The sequence below is a fragment of the Danio aesculapii genome, chromosome 14, assembly GCF_903798145.1.
Source record: "Danio aesculapii chromosome 14, fDanAes4.1, whole genome shotgun sequence".
Lineage (NCBI taxonomy): Eukaryota > Metazoa > Chordata > Actinopteri > Cypriniformes > Danionidae > Danio > Danio aesculapii.
In genome coordinates this window covers 51,826,513-51,853,103 of record NC_079448.1, presented here as the reverse complement: position 1 = coordinate 51,853,103, position 26,591 = coordinate 51,826,513, and the positions used below count along the sequence as shown (strand labels likewise).

The window sequence follows — 26,591 nt, the reverse complement described above, 5'->3', positions numbered from 1 at the left end:
TTGTCTTAGTCCCTTATTCATCAGGGGTCGCCAAAGCAGAATGAACCGCCAACTTATCCAGCATATCTTATAAACAGCGGATGCCCTTCCAGCTGCAACCCATCACTGGGAGACACCCAAACACTCTTGCATTAACACACTCATCCACTACGGCCAATTTAGTTCAACTATTCCCCTAGAGCACATGTGTTTGGACTGTGGAGGAAACCCACGCCAACACAGGGAGAACATGCAAACTCCACATTGAAATGCCAACTGGCCCAGCCTGGGCTCGACCCAGTGACCTTATTGCTGCGAGGTGATCATGCTACCCACTGCGCCACCGTGACACCCCTGCTTATTTATTTATTTTTGTATAAAGTATATATTTGTTTCCTTAATTATTTCACAGGTTCATTCCTCTTTCCTTTTTTATGTATTATACATTTGTTCATTACTCAAGTAATAGACAGTGCTTTGGCAATATTGCTCAAGGCGTGCCAGTAAAACTAAATGGAATTAGAAAAAGAAATAGTATTTTGAGAGAGAAAGAGAAAGAAAGAGGGAGAGAGTCAGAGTGAGAGAGAAAGAGAGAGAAAACGCTGACGTTTACTTCAGCGCCTCATCTGAAACCAATATAAAGTGACAGAATTAGTCGCTCCACATCCTCAAAGCTGTAACAACATCACACAAACCTCTGAATTCTGCAAAAACACCCTGCGCTGCCATTCACAGAGCTGTAAATCACTGCTGTGAACTGCGGCCTGCTCATCTGTAAACTACTATTCATTCTTTCCAGAGTTGCAGAATTACGGTCAGTCGAGAGAGATGACTGTTTGTCCGGCTCATCTGTGTGTCTTTCAGAACTCAATGTGTCTAAATGCTGCCTCTGTATGTATATACAGCTTTGACTGCAGGGGTGGTAAAACATTTACACTGTAGTTTGTCAACGTTTATCTCGACTCTTGATTCTTTGTCAAAGTTTTCCCAAGAGATGTAGTCTTTTGGAGAAAGTCTTGTTTCTTTTAGTTTTGGGTGGAATAAAGTGGAATAAATAAATATTATAAGCCTCCTTAATAACTAAACTTTTCAAAATATAAAACAAATATTTATAAAAAAAAAAAATAATAATAATGTTCAATAGTTTTACAACTTGAAAAGGTTTTGATCAGATGTTGACCACTTCAAATCCCAGTATTTAGATTCAAACTTGCAAACAAGACAATAATAAATAGTGAATAATTTAATATTAGTCGAAGATCATTTTGCTTTTCTATTGGCAGATTATTTAGCTTAATTAAAGGGAAAAAAACACTTAATTTTGACACATTTCTTCTGAAAACAAGATATTTTTAACTCGTCTGGAAAATGCTTCTTGATTTAAGATTTATTTTTATTCATTTATTTTTATTTGGACTAGAAACAGGACAAAAACTAAGAAAGTTAGAAATGCATTTTTGCAGTGATCATATTGCATTCCCAACCCAGAGTTATAATAATGAACTAAAACAAATAAACAAATAAAGAATAAATATATAAAATCTTTAAACATCCCTCATTTCAGTCGCCAGAAATGTTTTTAAGTAAGAGAAGCATTTTTTGCAGTGTGGTCAATGTTTGAAGTTACTCAAAAAACATTAAGAATGGGTGTTGTTCAATAGTTTTTACTTTAATGAAAATGTTTTGATCAGATGTTGACCACTTTAAATCCCAGTCTTTTCTTGTACATATTTACTTGTTTTTCGCTCCGTCCTACAAGCCGTCAAAATGAAGTGAGTTATTATTTAGTTCCTTAAAACAAGCAAAATGATCCAAGTTAATCACATAATATTAAGTCAAAGTGAAAACAAGATCATTTTGCTTTTCTATTGGCAGATTATTCAGCTTGATTAAAGGGAGAAAACACTTAATTTTGACACATTTCTTCTGAAAACAAGATATTTTTAACTTTAGATTTAGATTAGATAAACAGGACAAAAACTCTAAGTTAGAAAAGCATTCAGTGATCATTTGTTTCCCAAAAGCATTCAGTGATCATTTGTTTACCAAAAGCATTCAGTGATCACTTTGCATTCCCAACCCAGAGTTATAATAATGAACTAAAACAATTAAACAAATAAAGAATAAATATATAAAATCTTTAAACGTCCTTCATTTCAGTTGCCAGAAATGTTTTTAAGTAAGAGAAGCATTTTTTGCAGTGTGGTCAATGTTTGAAGTTACTCAAAAAACGTTAAGAATGGGTGTTGTTCAATGGTTTTTACTTTAATGAAAATGTTTTGATCAGATGTTGACCACTTTAAATCCCAGTCTTTTCTTGTACATATTTACTTGTTTTCGCTCCATCCTACAAGCCGTCAAAATGAAGTTATTATTTAGTTCCTTAAAACAAGCAAAATGATCCAAACTGAAAAAGGTGTTGCATGCAAAACTGTTGTAAACTATTTATTTGTGTTGAATTTAAACAAACAAATTAAATTGAGCAATGTTCAACTTCATTTGTTTGTTTAAATTCAGCCCAAATAAATAGTTTACAACCACTTAACGTAAAAATATTGAGTAAATCCAAGGAATCATCTTTGAATAATATTTTTCAGTGTTAATCACATAATATTAAGTCAAAGTGAAAACTAGATCATTTTGCTTTTCCATTGGCAGATTATTTAGCTTGATTAAAGTGGAAAAAACACTTAATTTGGACACATTTCTTCTGAAAACAAGATATTTTTAACTTAAGATTTAGATTTAACTAAGATTTTTTTATTTAGACTAGAAACAGGACAAAAACTCTAAGTTAGAAAAGCATTCAGTGATCATTTGTTTCCCAAAAGCATTGAGTGATCACTTTGCATTTCCAACCCAGAGTTATAATAATGAACTAAAACAATTAAACAAATAAAGAATAAATATATAAAATCTTTAAACGTCCCTCATTTCAGTTGCCAGAAATGTTTATATGCAGTAAAACTAAAACTAAATGAAACCCTCGTCAACATTTGAAGAGGCTCCGAAAAGTTAGTCGAAATCATCCTAAAACAAGAGCGGCTGTTCAATACTTTAATAAAAAGATCAGAAGTTGACTACTGTAAACCCCAGTGTTTAGATTCAGAGACAGAGAAGAAACAGAGAAGAGCATATTTACTTGTTTTCCTCTCCATCCTGCCAGACGTCAATCCTTTCAGCTCGTCTTTCTCCAAGATGTCAGATCTGAGCGTCTCCAGGGATGAGTTCTCTCGTGTGCAGGACGTCCCGCTCCAGCTGTCTCCTCTTCTAGCAGACGCATGTTTGCACTCCATCCCGACTCGCTTTTCTTCCTCTTCGTGACTAAAGATTTCTGTGTTAGCTGAGTTGTAAGTTTGGATTGTACCGCTCACTCTTTTATACCTTCCCGAAATGCAAACGCAGGATCAAAGTGGAGTAAATCTACATTTTTCCTGGAGTTTTGGACGGTAATCCTCTGAGTGGAGCTCTCAGAGATGAGCCCAGAAATGCACTTTTGCTTTCAACCCGCACGATATTATTCAAACCCTAACAAGACCTCCCTGGAGGTGCTTCTCCGTGCACTCTGGATTAGTTCCCATGGAAAAGAGCCAGGAATATTTCACAACTGGGACATGCACTTTTGCGACTATTCGCCGTTCTATTTTCGATCTCTTATGCAGATCTTTCTCTTTTCTTTTTTGAGTTAAAGTCCCCAAACATGAGTCCCCCGGATGGAGTGTTTCTTTAAAGGCACATGCTTTAAGAGGTTTTCAGACGATGTCAAAATGAAGGGCAGCTTTCCTGTAGTTTCAAAACACACATTCAGCTGAAAGGTCGTCCAATTATGATCCAAGCAAGGGTTTATTGTGTTCAGTCCTTGTCTTGGTATTATAAACAGTGGTTTTCTTTTCTCTCTGGGTGGCTTGAGGCATGTGATTGTGTCTCTAACTCGGCATCAGAGCTGCTGTATAGCTTGTTGGATTGTTTCAGATTGTGTCCGAAGAGAGCAGGTAGATCCACACAGGGGTTGATGTGTTGAACTGTAGTTGTGGAGCTGGATGTAGAACCACAGACCTTCCTTTCAACGGGTACTTCCTGAAACATGCAAACCGTGAGTCAACATTTATCATCATGCATCCAACATTTGCTTGTCATATTGCTGTCAGTGAATGTAAAAGGTCTGCAAAGCATCGAAGTACATGATATATATCAACCCAGGCTCATTCTGAAAACGTAGTCCCGAGGACGTTTCTGGAGACCGCGAAATATGTCCCGGGAGGTATGTATTTTTGCAGTTTTTGGTTTTCACGAATCCACGAGAGGCCTCTGTGTGCCTTTTTGGCTTCTCGGACGTCTCCCGCGAGTGCCGCTCGCGCCCGCTCTGTTATCGCGTCAACCCACCAGAGGCCGCTGTCGAACGAACGTCTGTCTGTCCGACTGGCTGAATGACTGGCCGGCCGACCCACCCTCCTCCTTCCCTGAACCCAACCAATTTTACCGATCGACCCACCTGCCCTAAACCCAACCAACGATTTACAAAAGCTGTCTGAAAAAAGAAAAGCCCTCGTCCGTTTTTTTTTTTTAATTTAATTTAACTTTATTTTTTTTACCACATTCTCACCCTGTTATGAACCTCTTCGCTTTATTTCTTGGATTCTGTTTTAGTCTTACCTGATTTCTGGAACCGCTCTTCCCCGGACTCGAACCCAGTCGTCGTCGTCATGGTCAGCTCCTCTCAGTGTATCGAGTCCGCCGATGCACAGGACGAGCTAACCGGACAAACTAGTTGCGGCGGGAAAGCCCTCTACAAGAAGGTAAACGGTCAGCCGGCAAGCGCTAAAAGGAGCGGCGTCATACCGCCCCGCAGCGTTCGCTTATAAAACGAAATGCAGCCATACGTACCTCTGGCTACAAAATTCGCGGTCTCCAGAAACGTCCTCGGGACTACGTTTTCAGAATGAGCCTGGGTTGATATATATAGTTACTGACAGCCACAAAATTGCCTGAAATGCTACTTCAGATATTCCAGTTATAACACATTTGTCACATGCCTTTCTACTAAAAAATTGGAAATATGTAGCCTTAGACTATATTTTTGATAAATGTAATATATGTTGCTCTGGAATCAGGGTATCTTCCGCCCATTCCATTTCCATTTTCAATCAAAAAAATGAAAAAAAAAAAAAATTGGCGTCTTTGTTTCCTTTCACTCACAAAAAAACAGAAAAATAATAAAATTTTGGCTCGGTGGGTTTAGGGTAGAAAAACAGATTTAAAAAATCCATTTAATATATGTAGGCGGTGCTGAAACGCCCTTTTTACTCTGATTGACCAATCAAATCTGAGCTTGTGACGTCGCCCTCAAAATAAGAGTCCTCTGCTAATCAGCACCCAAGATTTTAATTATTATTAATTAATTATATATATAAACTAAGTTTACATATTCTATCATTTGATCAGTTAGCGGGCTTACATTCATTGCATATGCATAAATTAAATAAAAACATAAATTAGCAGTATTATTACACTTTTGTCACTAAAATAAGGTCATTGTCTTGCTGCTGTGCACCTGATGCTGAGCAAACATTCATTTCTGAGCAGCACCTGGTTTGCATGATTGTTTCAGAGCTACTGTAGGCCTAAACAATAATATTAATAATAATAAAAATAATAATAATAATAGGATAATAATAATAATAATAATAGGCTAATAATAATAATAATAATAGGCTAATAATAATAATAAATAAAAATAATAATAATAATAATAATTATAATAATAGGCTAATAATAATAACAATAATAATAATAATAATAATAGGCTAATAATAATAAAATAATAAATAATAATAATAATAATAGGCTAATAATAATAATAATAATAATAATAATAATAATAATAATAGGCTAATAATAATAATAGGCTAATAATAATAATAATAATAATAATAATTAATAATAATAATAATAATAATAATAATAAATAATAATAGGCTAATAATAATAATAATAGGCTAATAATAATAATAATAATAATAAATAATAATAATAATAATAATAATAAATAATAATAATAATAATAATAATAATAATAATAATAATAATAATAAATAATAATAATAAATAATAATAATAATAATAATAGGCTAATAATAATAATAATAATAATAATAATAATAATAATAGGCTAATAATAATAATAATAAATAATAATAATAATAATAATAATAAATAATAATAATAATAATAATAATAATAATAATAATAATAGGCTAATAATAATAATAATAATAAATAATAATAATAATAATAATAAATAATAATATAATAAATAATAATAATAATAATAATAATAATAATAATAATAGGCTAATAATAATAATAATAATAGGCTAATAATAATAATAATAATAATAATAAAATAATAATAATAATAATAATAATAGGCTAATGCTAATAATAATAATAATAATAATAATAATAATAATAGGCTAATAATAATAATAATGATAATAATAGGCTAATAATAATAGGCTAATAATAATAATAATAATAATAATAATAATAATAATAATAATAATAATAATAATAGGCTAATAATAATAATAAATAATAATGATAATAATAGGCTAATAATAATAATAATAATAATAATAATAATAAATTAATAATTTTTACTTAGTGTTTTTTTATTGTTTAGTTTTTTTAATAGTAGGATTATATATTTTATTCATTAATTATATTATATTAAATTAATAACAACAATATATATATATACATATATATATATATAGGGCTACTATTTTGAGGATGGCACGAGCTCAGATTTGGTTGGCCAATCAGAGAAAAAAGGGCATTTCAGCACAGCCTACATGTGTATAATGAATTTTAAAGTCATTTTTCTGTTTTCCTACCCTAAATTAAAAAAATAAAATAAAAAAAAAGAGAGCCAAAATATCTTTTTTGTTGTTGTTGTTTCTGTGAGCAAAAGAAAAATCAAAAAACGAACGTTTTCTTAGTTTCCCTTTTTTTGTTTGAAAATAGATATGGAATGGATGGAAAATGTTGTACATTTCAGATGACAAATCCATCAGTGGAGGCTGTCTACATTTTTGCTAATCTGAAACGCTTTACTTAGTGTACGTTTTGTTGTATTTTTTTGTTTGTTTGTTTATTTGATTTGATTATTTATTTTTTTCAATGTCTAAATAATTTTTTATTAACTTAATAATTTTTTTCATTACCTCATTTATTTTCTACAAAAATGTATTTAATTAGTTAATTTTTCTCATTTATTTATTGTTGTATAAAGCAGTGTTTCCCAACCCTGTTCCTGAAGGCACACCAACAGTACACATTTTCAAGCTCTCCCTAATCCAACACACCTGAATCAACTCACCAGAACATTAGAAGACACTCCAAAACCTGAAGTGAATGGGTGAGATAAGAAAGACATCCAAAATATGTTCTGTTGGTGTGCCTCCAGGAACAGGGTTGGGAAACAGTGCTATAAAGTATACATGTATTTGCTTGTTATATTTTTGATTAACATAAAATCAGTTGCTCCGGGTACGCTTTGTTGCACGTTTCCGATGACAAATCCACCAGAGGGCGCTGTCTATATTTTTGCAAATCTGAAATGCATTACCCTTTTTTGTGCGGTTCATATATATGTCATTCGTGTACAGGTACAGGAGGAGGCGGAGCTTGTTAGATCAGCAAACTATTGAGCTAAACCCTTTCCTAAACCCAACCAATAGTGTTTTCAAAAGCTGATGTAAGAGAAAAGTGTACTGTCACCATAGAGTTTTACCTTGATTTGACAGTGCTTTTATCTCATTTGTGGATGCGTGCTTTATTGGACTCGAACCCAAACACTCGGCAGCACAAGTATAACATCATACAATGTGAGACCACAGTAGAAAAGTTGAATATATAGAGAGAGATAATACATTTAAATTCACTTTGCATGCATTTCCAAAGGCTGAAGGTTCATGATAAAGTGAAACCTGTACCATTGTCACTGTTCAGAGAGAGAGAGAGAGAGAGAGAGAGAGAGAGAGCTGAAATCCTCGTGTGATGATGAGTGTTTGGTTTTGAACCAATCATAGCAATGCAGGCTCTTGAAAGGTGGAGTTTAGAGACTAAATTCTTGACCAATCACAACAGGACAATCATAGAAGGCTGTAGGAAAGGCGTAGTTTAGAGAGACCAAATTGTTGACCAATTGCAACAGGATATCTGACTGGGCCAATCAAAGCAGTATAAGCTCTGGAAAAGGCGGGGTTTAGAGAGACTAAATTCTTGACTCATCACAACAGGCCAATCATAGCAGTCCAGGCTCTAGGAAAGGTGGACTTTAGAGAGACCAAATTCTTGACCAATCACAACAGGGTATCTTACTGGGCCAATCATAGCAGTATATGCTCTGGTAAGGGCGGAGTTTAGAGAGACTAAATTATTGGCCAATCACAACAGGACAATCATAGCAGGCTCTAGGAAAGGCAGAGTTTGGAGAAACCAAATTTTTGACCAATCATAACTGGGAAACTGACTGGGCCTATCATAGCAGTGTAAGCTCTTAAAAGGCGGAGTTTAGAAAGACTAAGTTATTGACCAATCACAACAGGGTATCTGACTGGGTCAATTATAGCAGTGCAAACTCTTAAAAGGTGGATTTTAGTGAGACTAAATTATTGACAAGGCAGAGTTTAAGGCGACCAGTTTCTTGACCAATCACAACAGGGTATCTGACTGGACCAATCGTAGCAAGTTCTTTGAAGGCAGAGATTAGTGAGACTAAATTCTTGATCCATCACAACAGGCCAATCATAACAGTACAGGCTCTAGGAAAGGCGGGGTTTACAGAGAGACAATCACAACAGGGTATCTGACTAGGCCGATCATAGTAGTGTAGATCCTAGGAAAGGCAGAGTTTAGAGAGACCAAATTCTTGACCAATCACAACAGGCCAATACTGGCAGGCTCTAGGAAAGGCAGAGTTTAAGGCGACCAGTTTCTTGACCAATCACAACAGGGTATCTGACTGGGCCAATTATAGCAGTGCAAGCTCTTAAAAGGCGGAGTTTAGTGAGACTAAATTATTGACAAATCACAAGAGGCCAATCATAACAGTACAAGCTCTAGGAAAGGCGGGGTTTATAGAGAGACAATCACAACAGGGTATCTAACTAGGCCAATCATAGCAGTGTAGATCCTAGGAAAGGCAGAGTTTAGAGAGACCAAATTCTTGACAAATCACAACAGGCCAATACTAGCAGGCTCTAGGAAAGACAGAGTTTAAGGCGACCAGTTTCTTGACCAATCACAACAGGGTATCTGACTGGACCAATCGTAGCAAGTTCTTTGAAGGCAGAGATTAGTGAGACTAAATTCTTGATCCATCACAACAGGCCAATCATAACGGTACAGGATCTAGGAAAGGTGGAGTTTATAGAGAGACCAAATTTTTGACCACTAACAACTGGGTATCTGACTGGGCCAATAGAGAGACTAAATTGTTGTATAACTATTTCAGATTCTGTGAGAATAGAGCTGATGCTGTAATGGATATTATGATCAAATTAATGCTTGTTGTTGTTGTTATTAGGGAACAATTAAATTAGGAATCTTTAAAACAGCATGACGGAGACATCTCATTCAACATTTGGTGAGGAGAATATCCCTCTGTTTTTATTGCACTGTACTAAGGAGGAGTATTTCCTCTGGCGCTAGATATCATTTGTGAAAATGACACTCCACCCAATGTCAAATCAGTGGGAGGAATGAACTGCATTTCCTACACGTGAAGCTGAAACAATGCATATCTCATTTTCACCCTGACTAATATCAGGCGGACAGGATAATGAAAGGAACAGGTGTAGCCAAACTACTCGCATTAACTTTATTAAACCACCCGTAAAGGAAGGAAGGTCAATATTTTTTAAAACCTAGAAATGTGTGAAAAAAAACACTAATGATGAAATGTTTCCTACTGAAATATATTTGCTCTTTTGTCTGAGGTATTTTAAGTGTTTTAATAGTTATTCAACACTATTTAACATTTTTTACTATGTTTAAATGTATTTATGCAGTTTTCCCTTTACAAATTCAAAATAAATATCGTGTGACATAGGGCTCAGCGATTAATTGAAATGGTATCGAAATCGCGATTTGGACATGCAAGATTTTCAAATCGCCAAACAGCTAAATTTTCCCACAGTATGGTATTTGTATGGAGCCAATCTAGGGCCATATATACTTGCAAAATAAAAGAAAGTTTTGCAAACAAAAAATAAAGTATTGAGCAATAAATAAATAAATAAAAATAAAAAAATAAATAAATAAATACAAATCTCCAAAATTTGGAGAAAGAATTTAAATTTGAGACAAAATAAATTTTGCTAACAAAAATAAAGATATGCAAAGGAAAAATTAAGTTGAGAAATAAAACAGAAATTTTCAAACAAAAAAGAGCTGCAAATGCAAATGCGCAAAAAAAAAAAAAAAAAAAAAAATATATATATATATATATATATAGATAGATAGATAGATAGATAGATAGATAGATAGATAGATAGATACACAGATAGATAGATAGATAGATAGATAGATAGATAGATAGATAGATAGATAGATAGATAGATAGATAGATAGATAGATACACAGATAGATAGATAGATAGATAGATAGATAGATAGATAGATAGATAGATAGATAGATAGATAGATAGATAGATAGATAGATAGATAGATAGATACATAGATAGATAGATAGATAGATAGATAGATATAAGCAGTGTGAAAAAAACCTATATATAATAATAAAAAACCTAATTAGCAAATGCAAAAATTTTTTTTTTTTAAATGAAATAATATATATATATATATATATATATATATATATATATATATATATAGAGAGAGAGAGAGAGAGAGAGAGAGAGAGTGAGAGATAGATAGATATAAGCAGTGTAAAAAATCTCTATATAATAATAAAAAACCTAATTAGCAAATGCAAATGCAAAAAAAAAAAAAATAATAAATAAATAATAATATATATATTTATATTTAGATATAAGCAGTGTAAAAATAAAATAAAATAAAATATTTGCAATAAAAAACCTAACTATATCTTTTAATATTTCTATAAATATATAAATATTTTTTAAAACACTGCCCTTACAAAAGAACCAGTCAATTCCAATGCTCATTTTGATTTGCTTTTTTAGTCAGTTTGCAATGCTGTTTTCACTTTGCACTTCATGTGACAAGGGGGCGGAGTCAAGGGAACTTTTTTTTTTTGCACATATTTTATTTTTTATTTAAATTTTTTTGCACTGCTTGATTTTGTTTGCAAAACTTTCTTTAATTTTTTAAGTATGTATGGCCCTAGATTGACTCCATATATTTGAACCAATCATAACGCAGCGCACCTAAACAGAGCGTGAGTACAGGAGACTGAATAGCCTGCGTGTACAAGGATGACGAGTTCAGCACAGGAGGACTTGGTGCCAAAAAAGTCAACATCTGTGGTGTGGAATTAAGTTTTTTTGCATACCGGAAGGCTGATGTATGGCAGAACCAGGTAATTTGTAAGTCAGTCATATATTGCGTCAAAGTGCGTGAAAAGCGTGTGCATGTTGCTTCCTTCAGCCTTTTCAGTGTGCTTTGCGCTTGCGCTCCTTTGTCGTTGCTCGGTGGCTATCAACCGTTTTCTCAGAGGATGACAAACTAAAAAACCATTGCTGCGATTCCAATACAAGTTTTATGTATAGAGAGAACAAAAAAGCTCCAGGTGATTGAGTGAATGACCCTTTAAGAGTCCCCATATAACTCATTTGGTTGCATGCAGGCTTTTTAAAACATAACATTTAAATGTTTCCTGTAAATGACACGAATGTGAGTCTGTGCATGCTTCTGGATGACTGGTACTGAAGTTGCATGCTGAAACAGGACAGTGTGCTAATTATTGACTGTACAAATAACACAGTCTAGTCTTAATAGCGCTGAATCACGCTGTCAGCTGTGTCTCTCTCACATCCGGTTCAATCCAAGTTTGTTTGTACATTATAATTATTGTTTGAAAGCAGCTTTACAAAAGGTGCACATTATTGCATTACCATCAGCATTTAGAAAAGTTGAGGTTATTAGGTAGTTACTAACTTTAACTAATAACTATTTACTAATAACTTTAACAGTTACATTTATTATGCAGTTGACGTCAGAATAATTAGCCCCCTTGTACATTATTCCCCCAATTTCTGTTTAGCGGGGAGCAGATTTTTTCAACACATTCCTAATCATAATAGTTTTAATAACTCATTTCTAATAACTGATTTATTTTATCTTTGCCATGATGACAGTAAATAATATTTGACTAGATATTTTATATCCTAGGATACTAGTATTCCACTTAAAGTGGCATTTAAAGGCTTAACTAGGTTAATTAGGGTAAAGTTAGGGTAATTAGGCAAGTCATTGTATAACAGGGGTTTAATATGTAGACAATCCAAAACTTTTGCCTGAGGAGGCTAATAATATTGACCTTAAAATGGGTTTAAAGGGCACCTATTTTACCCCTTTTCAAGATTTAAAATGAATCTTTTGTGTCTCCAGAATGTGTCTGTAAAGTTTCAGCTCAAAGCATCCATCAGATTATTTATTATAAATTTCCGAATACAGGAGTTTTCAGCTATGAGCACATTGTAGCTGTTTTTGCTGCCTGGGCCTTTAATGCAAATAAGATAAGCTAGTTATCTCCACCCACTATTCCCACGTGCCTTTTAAGGCTCATACACACCAGGAAGCTTTTCGTTTGCATATATCGTCAGCGTTTTTCCGGATTCAAACCCAAGCGATTTTCACTGGTGTCGAGCAGAAGATGCAAAATCACTCCTTGACGTTAGATGGCGCTAAACAACTTTAAGCTTCTGACACCCGCTTGTAATACAGAAGAAGAAAACAGAAAGTTGACACGCTCGTTGTTAAAGTACCTGGCATTTCGAACAAGCACAGATGGTTCAAGTAGCAGCTCCAGCTCTAGCGATGAAGAAAAGATTATTGTTTACCGGTGCAATAGGGTATATGCCGAGCTAGTGTGTTTACAATACTGATAAACTTCCGGTGACCTGTTCTTGAGAGTGTTTTTTCCATTTTATATGATTGCTTTTACAGCATTGATGTTGTAATATAATTCAAATACAATCAGTAAAGCAAACTTTGGCATTCATTTAGTTGCTCAAGCATAAAACGAGACAAAAAGCCATTTGCTCGCACGCGCCCGTCAGAATCGGCAGGCTAGCGCAGAAGCTCTATTGAATATACTGGGGTAAAATAAATGCTCATATTATAAAGACATGACGGGAGAAAATGTTATTTAATGTAGTGCTTCTTGTACAATCTGAGACCCACTTTATATCATATATCACTCAGCCATTGGAGATCGCTGATTTTTAAAGAAAACTGACCTTAAACGCACCGATTTTGCATTGGCATACAATTCACCGGAAACGATTAACCCAGGTTACTGGCAAATTAAAAGTCCTATTAGCATGCTTCAGCATATACCCCATAAGCAGCTCCACGTTCATATCGCCTCTGGGCATCTTCTTCAATGTGCGCTCGCATTGACAGTTTTGCGCTTGAGCGCCTCCAAGTGCTGTTTACTGTAACTTCAGCAGCTCCAGGCACATAAACAAAAGTGCCAATCTGATTGGTGGAGTAACAATAAAACGAGCATGAGGCGTTTCTTTAAAAATGACGCTTTTACGCCTGGCGTTTTGCACGTTTTATTTTGATTTGATTTATTTATTTTCGAACAAAGTATCATACATAAAATATAATTAACAAAAGAATACATTTCAACATGGTAGAAAATGGAGTGGGATGAAGCACAAGCTTATTATTTTCCCACCCCATTACCACATACATCATTCGTCTATTACTTAAACTTATTTCTTCCTTTACTTATCTCTTCCTTTCACATGAACACATTCTATCCTTTTGGCATATCCGACAAACTATATGTTTGGTTCCATTTTGTACCCGTATACCTTGTAACATAAACCCAGAGAAAAAACAAAACACAAAAAAAACCTAGTACTGCAAATAGCCATCAATTAAAATTTCATCATACCTTTCTCTTTTTATACCTTTTCAATCACCTTCATCATTATACTCCTTTAATAATATATATTTATACAACTTTATACAACGTTGGTGTGCACGATCACATTGCCGCCCTTTATTTAGTCACGAGGCGATAAACGTCGACTGAAAACATGAGCGGGCCTTTAGAGTGTGCCTCAATCTCCTGCTGCATCAGATAAACAGCACAGACATGAAGTGGACGTCACGTAACGTTTGTGAGAAATACTACAGTAAGATGTATTGTGAAGTTAATTCAAGCCTTTCTGCAATGATGAGTTACACACAATGTCGTTACCAAGTTCATTTAACTTTGCACTGTTTTTGCATGGCAAATGTGACAGGATACACGTTAATATCTACTGTTGTATGGACATCCGTTATGTTGATGTACAACATAAACCTGATTAAATGTCTATCAACCAATACTGAAGCGTCTTCTTTATAATTGCACTGATATACGGCTGTGGTGATGAATTACAGCAATTTTACCATATTTAACTTACTTTATTACAAACAAGCACTTTTTAAAAGTGTTTTAAACCTGTGAAACTCATTCTTGATCACATTTGATGATGATTGATGATCACAGACAGCTGAACAGATCTTTTAATCCCAGTTGATTTGCACACGTCCTGTCTTGTTGATTTGATTATACATGTTACTACAGTGACATGTTAATACGCGGCTGTCAATCAATTCGGTGGGCAGGGAAATCACACTCCTACATCAAGTTGCGGTCGACCTCAAAATGGGAGGGATTTGGATCCTATTTTAATGTCAGGAAATTTAAAAAAGAGACTGTTTTGTGTATTGTGTTTCTATCAACCCATTATGACTGTGGACACACTATACTACACACAGATCTGTCCAAACAGCTTCCAAAAGATGATTTTCATCAAAGCTGCCCTTCATCAAAACTGCTTTTATTCTAGCTGAAATAAAACAAATAAGACTTTCTCCAGAAGAAAAAATATTATCGGAAATACTGTGAAAAATTCCTTGCTCTGTTAAACATCATTAATGAAACATTTGAAAAAGAAAAACAAAGGAGGGCTAATCATTTTGACTTCAACTGTATATCCGGTGGGCCCAAACAAGTTCACATGAGGTAATGCGACCCCATTAGTCTTCATCAGCCCCTTTCAAACAGTGTTTAAACTAATAACACCTCTGACAAATGAGCGGTCGGTCTGTGATTGTGAGTTTATGTCACCCGCTGCTAATGCTTTCCTCCTCCTCCTCCAATCAAGACAATCAGCTCAACTAAACAAACAAGCCTCTCTCCAGCGCTTGGCCTTTCTCCGCTTTGGACCAAACAAAGAGCAGTTGCTTTGTTTTTTGTTCTTTTGAGTAATGTGACCTCTGACGACGCCGGTAGATAATAATAATAATAATATCATGAAATATACAAACTAAAAATGTACACTAAGATATCTTTAGCAGTTTTCTGTATCTTATGATTCATTTATTCCCCATTTATTTATGCTTTTGAATTGCATTATGGGATCCTGATCTTTCCAGCAACAACTTTCAACATTGCAGAGTTAAAAAAAAGTGACTTTTATTGACATTTGTAATAGTTTGCAGTTCTATATTGTCTGGGTTGGTGTTGTATATTAATACCTGGTAATAAACTGCAAGTACATGTTCTGTTATTTTACAGACTTATTTCTTTATATATTATTTCTTATACATTATATTATTTACTAAAATGTCAATAAAAGTCACTTTGTTAAACTGTAGAGTTGTCGCCTATCCAAGTTTTAGGAACAGCAAATAATAACTTGACTTCTAGTTGATCATTTGGTATCAGAAGTGGCTTATATGAAAGGTAAAGGCCTCTAGATTACAGTTATTTGACCAAAATAAAATATGATCATGCCTTGATTTTTTACTAATTTCATTAGGACAGTAAGGTCTGACTTTGCTCAGACTAAAGTCTTGTCACTGAACAGAAATAATGTCCAGTATAGAATATGTGGTCATGCTGCAGTGGAAACAGAATGAATATTGTGTCTGACTCCATCATGAGCTTGGAGGACTGCATCCATACATCTCTGCACTGACTCAAATCACTGATTAATAAAGTCATCTGGAATGGCAAAGAAAGCGTTCTTGCAGGACTCCCAGAGTTCATCAAGATTCTTTAGATTCATCTTCAATGCCTCTTTCTTCATCTTACCCCAAACATGCTCAATAATGTTTAAGTCTGGTGACTGGGCTGGCCAGTCCTGGAGCACCTTGACCTTCTTTGCTTTCAGGAGCTTTGATGTGGAGGCTGAAGTGTGAGAAGGAGCGCTATCCTGCTGAAGAATTTGCCCTCTCCTGTGGTTTGTAATGTAATGGGCAGCACAAATGTCTTGATACCTCAGGCTGTTGATGTTGATCATCCACTCTGCAGATCTCTCGCACGCCCCCATACTGAATGTAACCCCAAACCATGATTTTTTTTCTTCACCAAACTTGATTGATTTCTATAAGTATTTTAGGTCCATGCGGGTTCCATATATATATATATATATATATATATATATATATATATATATATATATATATATATATATATATATATATATATATATATATATATATGTTATATATATATATATATATATATATATATATATATATATATATATATATATATATATATATATATATATATATATATATATATATATATATATTTATATGCCTTATTAGAAGTAAAGTTCTTTGTAGAGCATTGATCCAGATCAAGATCCGTTCTGATCCTGTTCCTCCTGTTATTTTTTTGTCAAAGTGGATTAATGGCAGGATAATGGCAGGAATTTTCCATTTAATTCCTTACATTAAGCATGTCACATGACACTTTTACATTACTTCAGTTAAGTTTAGACTGGGGTTCTTAAAATCAAATTATAGTATTATAGCATGTCATTGCTCCTAATAAAGTTACCAGGTAAGTAATGACCAATTCTTTTACTCACCAAATCATCTTTAACGCTTTACACTATAGGTTGGCTGAATGTTAAAATCTGATGCATCAGAACTACAGAACTTCACTGTATGTTGACTTTACTTAAAAAAGTGAGTAAACCCATTGCAACTTAATTGTTAAGTTGACTTAAATAAATAATTTTAATTATGCACATTGTTCATTTAATTAATAATTAAAGCAATTGGTTTATTCAATTTTTAAAAAGATATAATTAACTATTGCTTTAAAGGTGACGAGTTTACTCACCTTTTTAAAATAAAAGTCAATTATTCACTTTAAAAGCATTGGGTTTACTCACTTTTCTAATGTAAAGTCAACTAATTGCTTTATACATTTACTCATAATTTTTTATGAAAATCTTTTCAAAGTAATAGCTTTAAAAGCAATGTTTACTCACTATTCTAAAGTATAGTCGACTAATGGCTTTAAAAGCTAAATGTTTAATCACTTTTTAAAGCAAAGTCGCTTTAAAAGCAACAAGTTTACTGAAATTTAAAAAGTAAATTTAACAAATCGCTTCAAAAGTTTACTCTTTTTTATATTAAAAGTTAACTAATCAATTTATAAGCAAAATGTTTACTCACATTTTAAAATAGCAATGTCAACTAATTGCTTCAAAAGCATTGGGGTTACTAACATTTTTAAGTGAAGTCAACTAATCGCTTTAAAGGCAATTAATTTACTCACTTTTTCAAAGTAAAGTCAACTAATAGCTTTATTGGAATGAGTTTACTCACTTAAAAAAATCAAGTAATCACTTTAAAAGCTAACTGTTTACTCACTTTTTAAGCAAAGTCACTTAATTGCTTTAAAAGTAACAAGTTTACTCAAATTTTTAAAGTAAATTCAATAAATTGTTTTACAAGCAAAGGGTTTACTTATTTTTTATAGTATAGTGAACTAATCGCTTTAATACCAACATGTTTACTCACTTTTTAAGAAGTAAAGTCAACTAATTACTTTATAACCAACACGCTTACTCACTTTTTAAAATAACAATGTCAACTTATAGCTTCAAAAGCATTGGGTTTACTCACATTCTTAAGTAAAGTCAACTAATTGCTTTAAAAAAAAGGGTTAACTCACTTTTCTAAAGTAAAGCCAACTAATTACTTAAAAAGTAATGAGTTTACTCACTTTGAAAGAAATAAAATCAACTAATCACTTTAAAAGCTAAATGTTTAGTCACTTTGTAAAGTCATCGAATTGCTTTAAAAGTAAAAAAAAATACTCAAATTTTAAAAGTAGACTCAACAAATCACTTTAAAAGAAAAGGGTTCACTTATTTTTTATAGTATACTGTAGTGAACTTATCGCTTTAATAGCAACATGTTTGCTCACTTTTTTATAGTTAACTAATTACTCATTATAGTAAAGTCAACTAATCACTTTAAAAGCATTGGGTTTACTCACTTGTTAAAAGTAAAGTCAACCAATCACTTTATAACCAACACATTTACTAACTTTTTAAAATAACAATGTCAACTAATTGCTTTAAAAGCAATGGGTTTACTCACTTTTTTAAAAATAAGCCAACTAATTACCTAAAAAGTAATGAGTTTACTCACTTTTAAAGAAATAAAATCCACTAATCACTTTAAAAGCTAAATGTTTAGTCACTTTGTAAAGTAAAGGCATCAAATTGCTTTAAAAGAAAAGGGTTTACTCATTTTTATAGTATAATGTAGTGATATAATCGCTTTAATAGCGGCATGTTTACTCACTTTTTTATAGTTAACTAATTACTCACTATAGTAAAGTCAACTAATCACTAAGCATTGGGTTTACTCACTTTTTAAAAGAAAAGTCAACTAATCACTTTATAACCAACACATTTACTAACTTTTTAAAATAACAATGTCAACTAATTGCTTCAAAAGCATTTGGGTTACTCACATTTTAAAATAGCAAAGTCAACTAATTGCTTCAAAAGCATTGGGGTTACTAACATTTTTAAGTGAAGTCAACTAATCGCTTTAAAGGCAATTAATTTACTCACTTTTTCAAAGTAAAGTCAACTAATAGCTTTAATAGCAATGAGTTTACTCACTTAAAAAATCAAGTAATCACTTTAAAAACTAACTGTTTACTCAACTAACTGTGACACAAAGTCACTTAATTGATTTAAAAGTAACAAGTTTACTCAAATTTTTAAAGTAAATTAAATAAATTTTTATACAAGCAAAGGGTTTACTTATTTTTTATAGTATACTGTAGTGAACTAATCGCTTTAATAGCAACATGTTTACTCACTTTTTTATAGTCAACTAATTACTCACTATAGTAAAGTCAACTAATCACTAAGCTTTGGGTTTACTCACTTGTTAAAAGTAAAGTCAACCAATCACTTTATAACCAACACATTTACTAACTTTTTAAAATAACAATGTCAACTAATAGCTTCAAAAGCATTGGGTTTACTCACATTCTTAAGTAAAGTCAACTAATTGCTTTAAAAGCAATGGGTTAACTCACTTTTCTAAAGTAAAGCCAACTAATTACTTAAAAAGTAATGAGTTTACTCACTTTTAAAGAAATAAAATCAACTAATCACTTTAAAAGCTAAATGTTTAGTCACTTTGTAAAGTCATCGAATTGCTTTAAAAGAAAAGGGTTTACTCATTTTTATAGTATACTGTAGTGAACTAATCGCTTTAATAGCAGCATGTTTACTCACTTTTTTATAGTCAACTAATTACTCACTATAGTATAGTCAACTAATCACTTTAAAAGCATCGGGTTTACTCACTTGTTAAAAGTAAAGTCAACCAATCACTTTATAACCGACACATTTACTAACTTTTTAAAATAACAATGTCAACTAATTGCTTTAAAAGCATTAGGTTTACTCAGTTTTTTCAAGGTAAAGTCAACTAATAACTTCATAACCAACACGTTTATTCACTTTTGTAATAACAATGGCAACCTATAGCTTTAAAAGCATTGGGGTTACTCACATTTTTAAGTAAAGTCAACTAATCACTTTAAAATGAACAGGTTTACTCAAGTTTTTACAGGAAGGTCAAATAATTGTTTTGCAAAATACAGTGCATAATACAAATCTCAAGGAATCTACAAAGAAGTCTCAAGCATAATGCTAAATCTTACTCTATCTTGAAAGTGTCAAAGGTCTTATCTGATTTCACTTTCAGGTATTTACATTACAGCATTAACTAACCAGTCTGCTTGCACATATCTCCAAATGATTCGCCATCCTCTGATTTATGGCTCATTCCAATCCAGTAAGGGCATTTCTGTTCACATGCAGCAATCTAATAATGCGTATTAAGCACATTCCTTCAGTTATCAGCCCCGAGGCACCGGATGCAGGTATTCAGAGATAGTATGTGTGCATGTTTGAGGCTGTATCCATTACAGTGCATACTATAATAGTGTACGTAACAGTGTCTGACACAGCGTTTTGATAAAGCTCCGGGGCCCGACAGGTCTTTCTAATCTCCCAGATCCATTACAGGCCTTCAGGGCCAGATCCTTCAACCATACGCCATTGCACAATGCGGAGACTTGCTCTTCTTTTGCACAAAGGCCTATTGAAGCACCTGTAAGTGGCCTGAAAAATAATTTGGGGGTTGCACTCTGCATTTGGCATTCTTTGAGAGTAATTCTCAGCAGATAAGCAGCATGCCTCGGCTTGCACAGGCCGATGACAGACAGCAAAAACACCATTAGTTATAAACTTCAATGAGGCTCAGAGACACGCTGCCTGCTTCAGGGCACTAAGTGTATAGTAGGCACATATATAAATTATAGTGGGAGATCACTTGTCGTTGAAATCATAAGAAGTGCAGGGTTGTGTGTCTTCAATAGCAAATGTCTGATGGGAATAGTTAATTATTTATAAAGAATGAAACCAGGTGTTGTGCAATAAACTGTAAGCACTGGAGCAGTGTTTAATTTCATTTTAATTGTGCATATACTTCAGAAGGCTTTCTTGTTTCTGGTAAATAAATGTAAAAAGGTCACTACAATTTTTTTCTTTCACAATATGGAGTTTTGAATGGTTTATAGCAGTGGTGCCCAACCCCCGGGTTGTGGACTGGTACCGATCCGTGGGTCAATTGGTATCGGGCCACACAAAAAATTAATTATTTCAGTTTTATCTATTATCTGAAGTCTAAACAAGAGAGTCTAAAGTATTCTCTTTAACCCACAAGCGCAAAATGAGTAAGAAACAGACGTCTTTGGAAAGTTTCTTTGCAAAAGGAAAAATGCCCAGTAGAAGACCCACGATCTGCCAAGGAATGGATCCGCAATCCATTTGTCAACAAATCGAGTGAATCCAGCATGTCTGTGGAGGAAGATCAACTGCTGGACATCGCAAATGACATCTGTTCACATATTGTGTATATTTCACATGCAAGTTGGTTTTTACTAATGGAGGCGTGCGACGTTGGGAGTGAGGCGCACAAGCGGCGCAATGTGCTCATGCCTTCCAGGCACATCTAGTTGAAAACATATGAACTTTTCATGCTGCGAGCACACTGCGAGTCACACAACAAGAACTGACCGATCAGCTTCATACTTTGTATAGAATATACACATTTCTAATAATATCAGGCGTACACAGGACACCCAAACACTGCAGTGCTTTTTAAGTTTCTCCATAAATAAAACTTTGTCAGCTTGTCATTCTCTGAGAAAACGGTCAAAAACGCAATTGCAGAAAATAAAGGTTTAATTCTCAGCAAACTAATCTGAATTGAAAGATGTAAACTATGAATTATAAGAAATTCAGAAATGCCAGAAGTAAACTTTAAACTTGCAACTGCAAGAAAATTAGTTGCAATTTTGAAGAAAGTCGAATTTTAAGACATTATGTCAAAGTTGCAAGATGTCAACTTAACTTATAACTTTTAAAGTCGCATGTCTCAGAAATCAAGTCAGATTTATGGGATTGAAATTAGAATTTAAATAAATTAAGATGCGACATGTAAACATTAAATTCACAAGAAATAAAGTTGCAATTTTTGTTATTGATAAAACGTATTGACTCACTTCTGAAGAGAAAAGCCAGAAATTGGCAGATGTAAACTATAAACTCACAACTTCAATTTCAATCAAGTTGAAATTTTGAAGAAAGTAGGTATTGTGAGATGACGTCAAAATTGCAAGATGTCAATTTTTGACTAAAAATGCAGTAAATAAATGAGCATTTCTCTTAAATCAGGTCAGAATTATAGAATGTAAATTAAGAGTTATAGATTGAGAGTAGATTAAGTTGCACAATGCAAAATTGTAACTCACAACTACAAAAAAAATTAAGAAGTAAAACTGAATTGGATCATGTAAACTCTAAACTTGCAATTGCTAAAATAATATTGCAGTTCTGAAGAGAAAAGCCAGAAATTGGGAGATGCAGTCTTTTAATTTCTCAATTATAAGAAATAAAGTTGATTGTCAAAAAACAAATCAGAATTGCAAGATGTAAAGAATGTTAAGAAATGAACTCAAAATAATGAGATGTAAGCTTTTATCTCACAAATGCAAGAAAAACAGGCAAATTTCTCAAATAAAATCAAATTTAATTTAAAAAAAGCTGGAATGGCAAGATGCAAACTTTGAACTCACAATTGCAAGAAATAAAGTTACATTACTGAGGGAGACATTAGTCAGGTGTAAACTATAGATTTACAATAAAAAAAAATAAAAGTGCAGTTAAATTCTCAGAATTGCAAGAGCTACAGTCAGAATTGTGAGAAATAAACTGATAAATTGTGAGGGAAAAGGTTCAGAATTTTATATTGTGTGTACAGTTGACGTCATAACTATTCGCCCTCCTGTGATTTGTCTTTTGTTTTCAAATATTATCCAAATGATGTTTCAAGAGTTCCCACTTAGATATGCTTAGCATTTAAAGCAGGTTTGGCATGCTGTCCCGGGAGAGAACCCTGAGCTCGGAGATATTTGAGCCCAGGGCTCCCGCCCGGTCAATAAGCATATCAGGAGATCCGAGATCAGGTAGGTCTCGAGAGCTCCACTTTTAGAAAAGGGAGGAGATGGGGTGGAAGGGGGGATTCTTCCAAAACGAAGATAGAGCAGTAGGAAGAAAATGATCCATTTATAGTAAACTAGGATCACTCTGATTGAATTATTACTGATTACAGATGAGCGGCCAGTCATGCTCAATCATATCACCTGCTCCTCTCGAAATTAGTTTATGAAACTTCACTTAGCAGAGCCAGTAATTTTTCACAGTATCTCCTATAATATTTTTTCTTCTGGAGAAAGTCTTATTTGTTTTATTTCAGCTAGATTAAAAGCAGTTTTTAGTTTTTCAAAACCATTTTAAGGTCAATATTATTAGCCCCTTTAAGCAATATTTGTTTTGGATAGTCTACAGAACAAACCACTGTTATACAACGACTTGTCTAATTACCCTAACTTTAACCTAATTAACCTAGTGAAGGCTTTAAATTGCCCTTTATGCTGAATACTAGTATCTTGAATAATATCTAGTCAAATATTATTTACTGTCATCATGGCAAAGATAAAATAAATTAGTTATTAGAGATGAGTTATTAAAACTATTATGATTAGAAATGTGTTGTTTCTTTAAAAATGTGACATGCAAACTCAGAATTGAGAGGGAAAAACACTTCAATAGCAGATAAAAGTTTATCACCACTAAAAACCTGCGACTCAATAAGTCCTGCAAATGATGACAGCAAATAAAAGCTGTGATCAGATAAAGGTCAGTGGCAGATGCTCAGCATGACGTCTCTGCTAAACTCAAGCCCTGCTAATGCATAAGTCATTGCAGTCGCTAAGAAACTACAGCAGTGGATATCCAACACGTTGCTCAAATTCATCACCACAAGAACCACACAGCTTATTAAAGTCCACATATTAACTAATTAAACCTAAATATTTACCAGGGTCATTTACCAAATATTTACCAATTTTCCCAACAAAAAAAGAATTTCCATGATCAATTTCCATTATATTTAAAACAATATGCGACATTCGTTGTGTAGAAAATGTGAAACTTTTATATGATACTGTTGGTGAGATTTTACCAGTAAAATGGTAAAATAATTTGGTAATTATAACCATTAAGAGTCATTCGTATGGAGCCAGATCAGTATCAAAACCAATATATTTGCAAAAATAAAACTCACACATGCACAGAACAATACACACTTACAAAATTTTGTTTGTAAATTTAAAACACAAATCATAAATGCACAAATCCAATTGGTAAATTCAAAACACAAGCTGTAAATTCACAAGCAAAAATAAATAAATAAATAATTCCCCAAATGAGTTGAATGTCTCCATTTATGAATTGTATTTTGAATTAATGAATTCGATTTGCATATTCATGAATTGAGTTTTGAACTTACAAATTTTATTTGCATATGTATGAATTGTGTTTGGAATTCATGATTTGTGTTTTGTGTATTTACGTTTGAATTCATGAATTGGATTTGCAAATTTCTGAATTGTGTTTTATGTATTTAAGAATTATGTTTTGAATTTACGAATTGGATTGTGTATTTATGGTGCGTTTTGAATTTATGAATCATGTTTTGTGTATTTACGGAGTGTGTTTTGAATTCATGAATTGAATTTTGTGTATTTAAGAACCGTGTTTTGAATTTACGAATCGTTTTTGTATTTTTATGAATTGTGTTTTAAATTTATGAATTGTATTTTAAATGTATGAATCGATTTTTGTACTTTTATGAATCGTTTTTTGTACTGTTATGAATCGTTTTTTGTACTTTTATGAATCGTGTTTTGTATTTTTATGAGTCGTGTTTTGTATTTTTATGAATCGTGTTTTGTATTTTTATGAATCGTGTTTTGTATTTTTATGAATCGTGTTTTGAATTTACGAATCACGTTACGTGCATTTCTAAATTATGTTTTGCATTTACAAATTGCATTTTGAATTACGAATTACATTTTTAAATGTATTATTTTTGAGACTGATCTCGCTCCATATTCATGCAGTAAAAAAATGATTCATTGGATTTACTCAATTTTTTAAGGTAAGTGGTTGCAAACAATTTTTTTGTGCTGAATTTAAACAAACAAATTAAGGATTACTAAATGTAACTTTATTGTTTAAATTCAACCCATATAAATGGTTTGCCACCACTTACCTTAAAAAAATTTGTAAATCCAATGAATAATTTTTTTACTGCATGAATATGGAGCCAGATCAGTCTCAAAAATAATACATTAAATTATGTATCAAATATGGTGTAGTAGGCTTTATATGGTTAAGATTATAACCTCTCATCCTTTCTCAACGTTCCCTTTACATAAATTACAGAGACCAATGGTTCTTGAGGTCAAAAAAGTGTAAACCTGTAAATATTTCCACATTAAAACAACAAAAGAAATGCCAGAAATATTGCTACACGTTTTAAGAAATGTCACAGCAAAATAAGCTGTAATAATAAGAACAAAAATCCCGGATATTCCATGACTACACTGTAAAAAAAATAAGTATTTTGTGATTCATGTTTTGATTTTTCCACATTCATTTCTGCTTTTGAATTACATTATGGGAGCTTGATCTGTCTTCCAACACCTTTTAATCATAAAAAGCTCAAGAAAGTGACTTTAATGAACATTTTTAATAGTTTAAAGTGATATATTGTCTGATTTGGTGTTGTATATTACAATATAAACAGCTGATAGTTTATTTTCAGTTGTTTTACACACTTATTTCTCTCTATATTGTACATGATATTATTTCAAACCATTAAAATGTCAGAAAAATTCACTTTGTTAAATTGTAGAGTTGAAATTTCAACATGAAACATCAATAGAGCAGAGATCAACATCCTATAACGCAAATAAACAGAAAACACTAGTGAATCACAACATAATTTTCACAATGCAACATAAAATTCTTAATGGGTTTCAATGTCTAGACTTTAAAAATGCCATAATATTCCAGAAATCCCATGGGAACTTTGAATTACAAAACGCAGAACTTCATAAACATTGGTCCCGTCTGCAATGCATGAGGATGCAGTCGAGATTCAACAAGCTGAAGAAGAAATGGTGAAGCAGACTCACCTGTAGCTCCTCCAAAAGCTGCGGTGTGTCTGTGATGGTTAGTTTGCTCAGCTCTTTTCAGGTCCTCCTTGTGTTTTGTTCACCTCCCCCTCTGTCTTTCATTCTCTCTCTCTCTCTCTTTCTCTCTCTCTCAGACTGAAAGAAGGGAAAAGGGGGTGTGGACGAGCGAGCAGGAGCTGGAACACAGAGAGCTCTTTGTCTGCTTTCTTCATATGGTTTCCTTCAAGCATGCATACTGAACGCATTATACCATTATATATTTTCATATTTAAAGTAGGAACGGCGTGCATTGATTTTTTTTTTTACGCCAGACAGGGGAATGAAATGTAGCACCACTAAAACTGCCCGTGCTTGTTATAAAAAGTAGCCAGTGCGGAGAGTTTTCTCTGGAGGAGAATAAAGAGTATAACACACAAAAGCGTTTGGCAGATCGCTTTCACAGA

At 33.1% G+C, this 26,591-nt stretch overlaps 1 protein-coding gene across 1 annotated transcript in view; it reads right to left on the bottom strand.

Moving 5' to 3' along the window:
• LOC130240295 (synaptopodin-2) overlaps nt 1–26,202 on the bottom strand; it is a 61,053-nt gene extending 34,851 nt beyond the window's left edge. Inside the window, exons 1-2 of the mRNA XM_056471745.1 lie at nt 26,149–26,202; nt 3,122–4,056 (exon numbers count right to left, since the gene is read on the bottom strand). Of these exons, the coding sequence (XP_056327720.1) occupies nt 3,122–3,275 (154 nt within the window). The 5' untranslated portion in view covers nt 3,276–4,056; nt 26,149–26,202. The remainder of the gene's footprint in view (nt 1–3,121; nt 4,057–26,148) is intronic.
• Between the last annotated feature and the right edge of the window lie 389 nt (nt 26,203–26,591).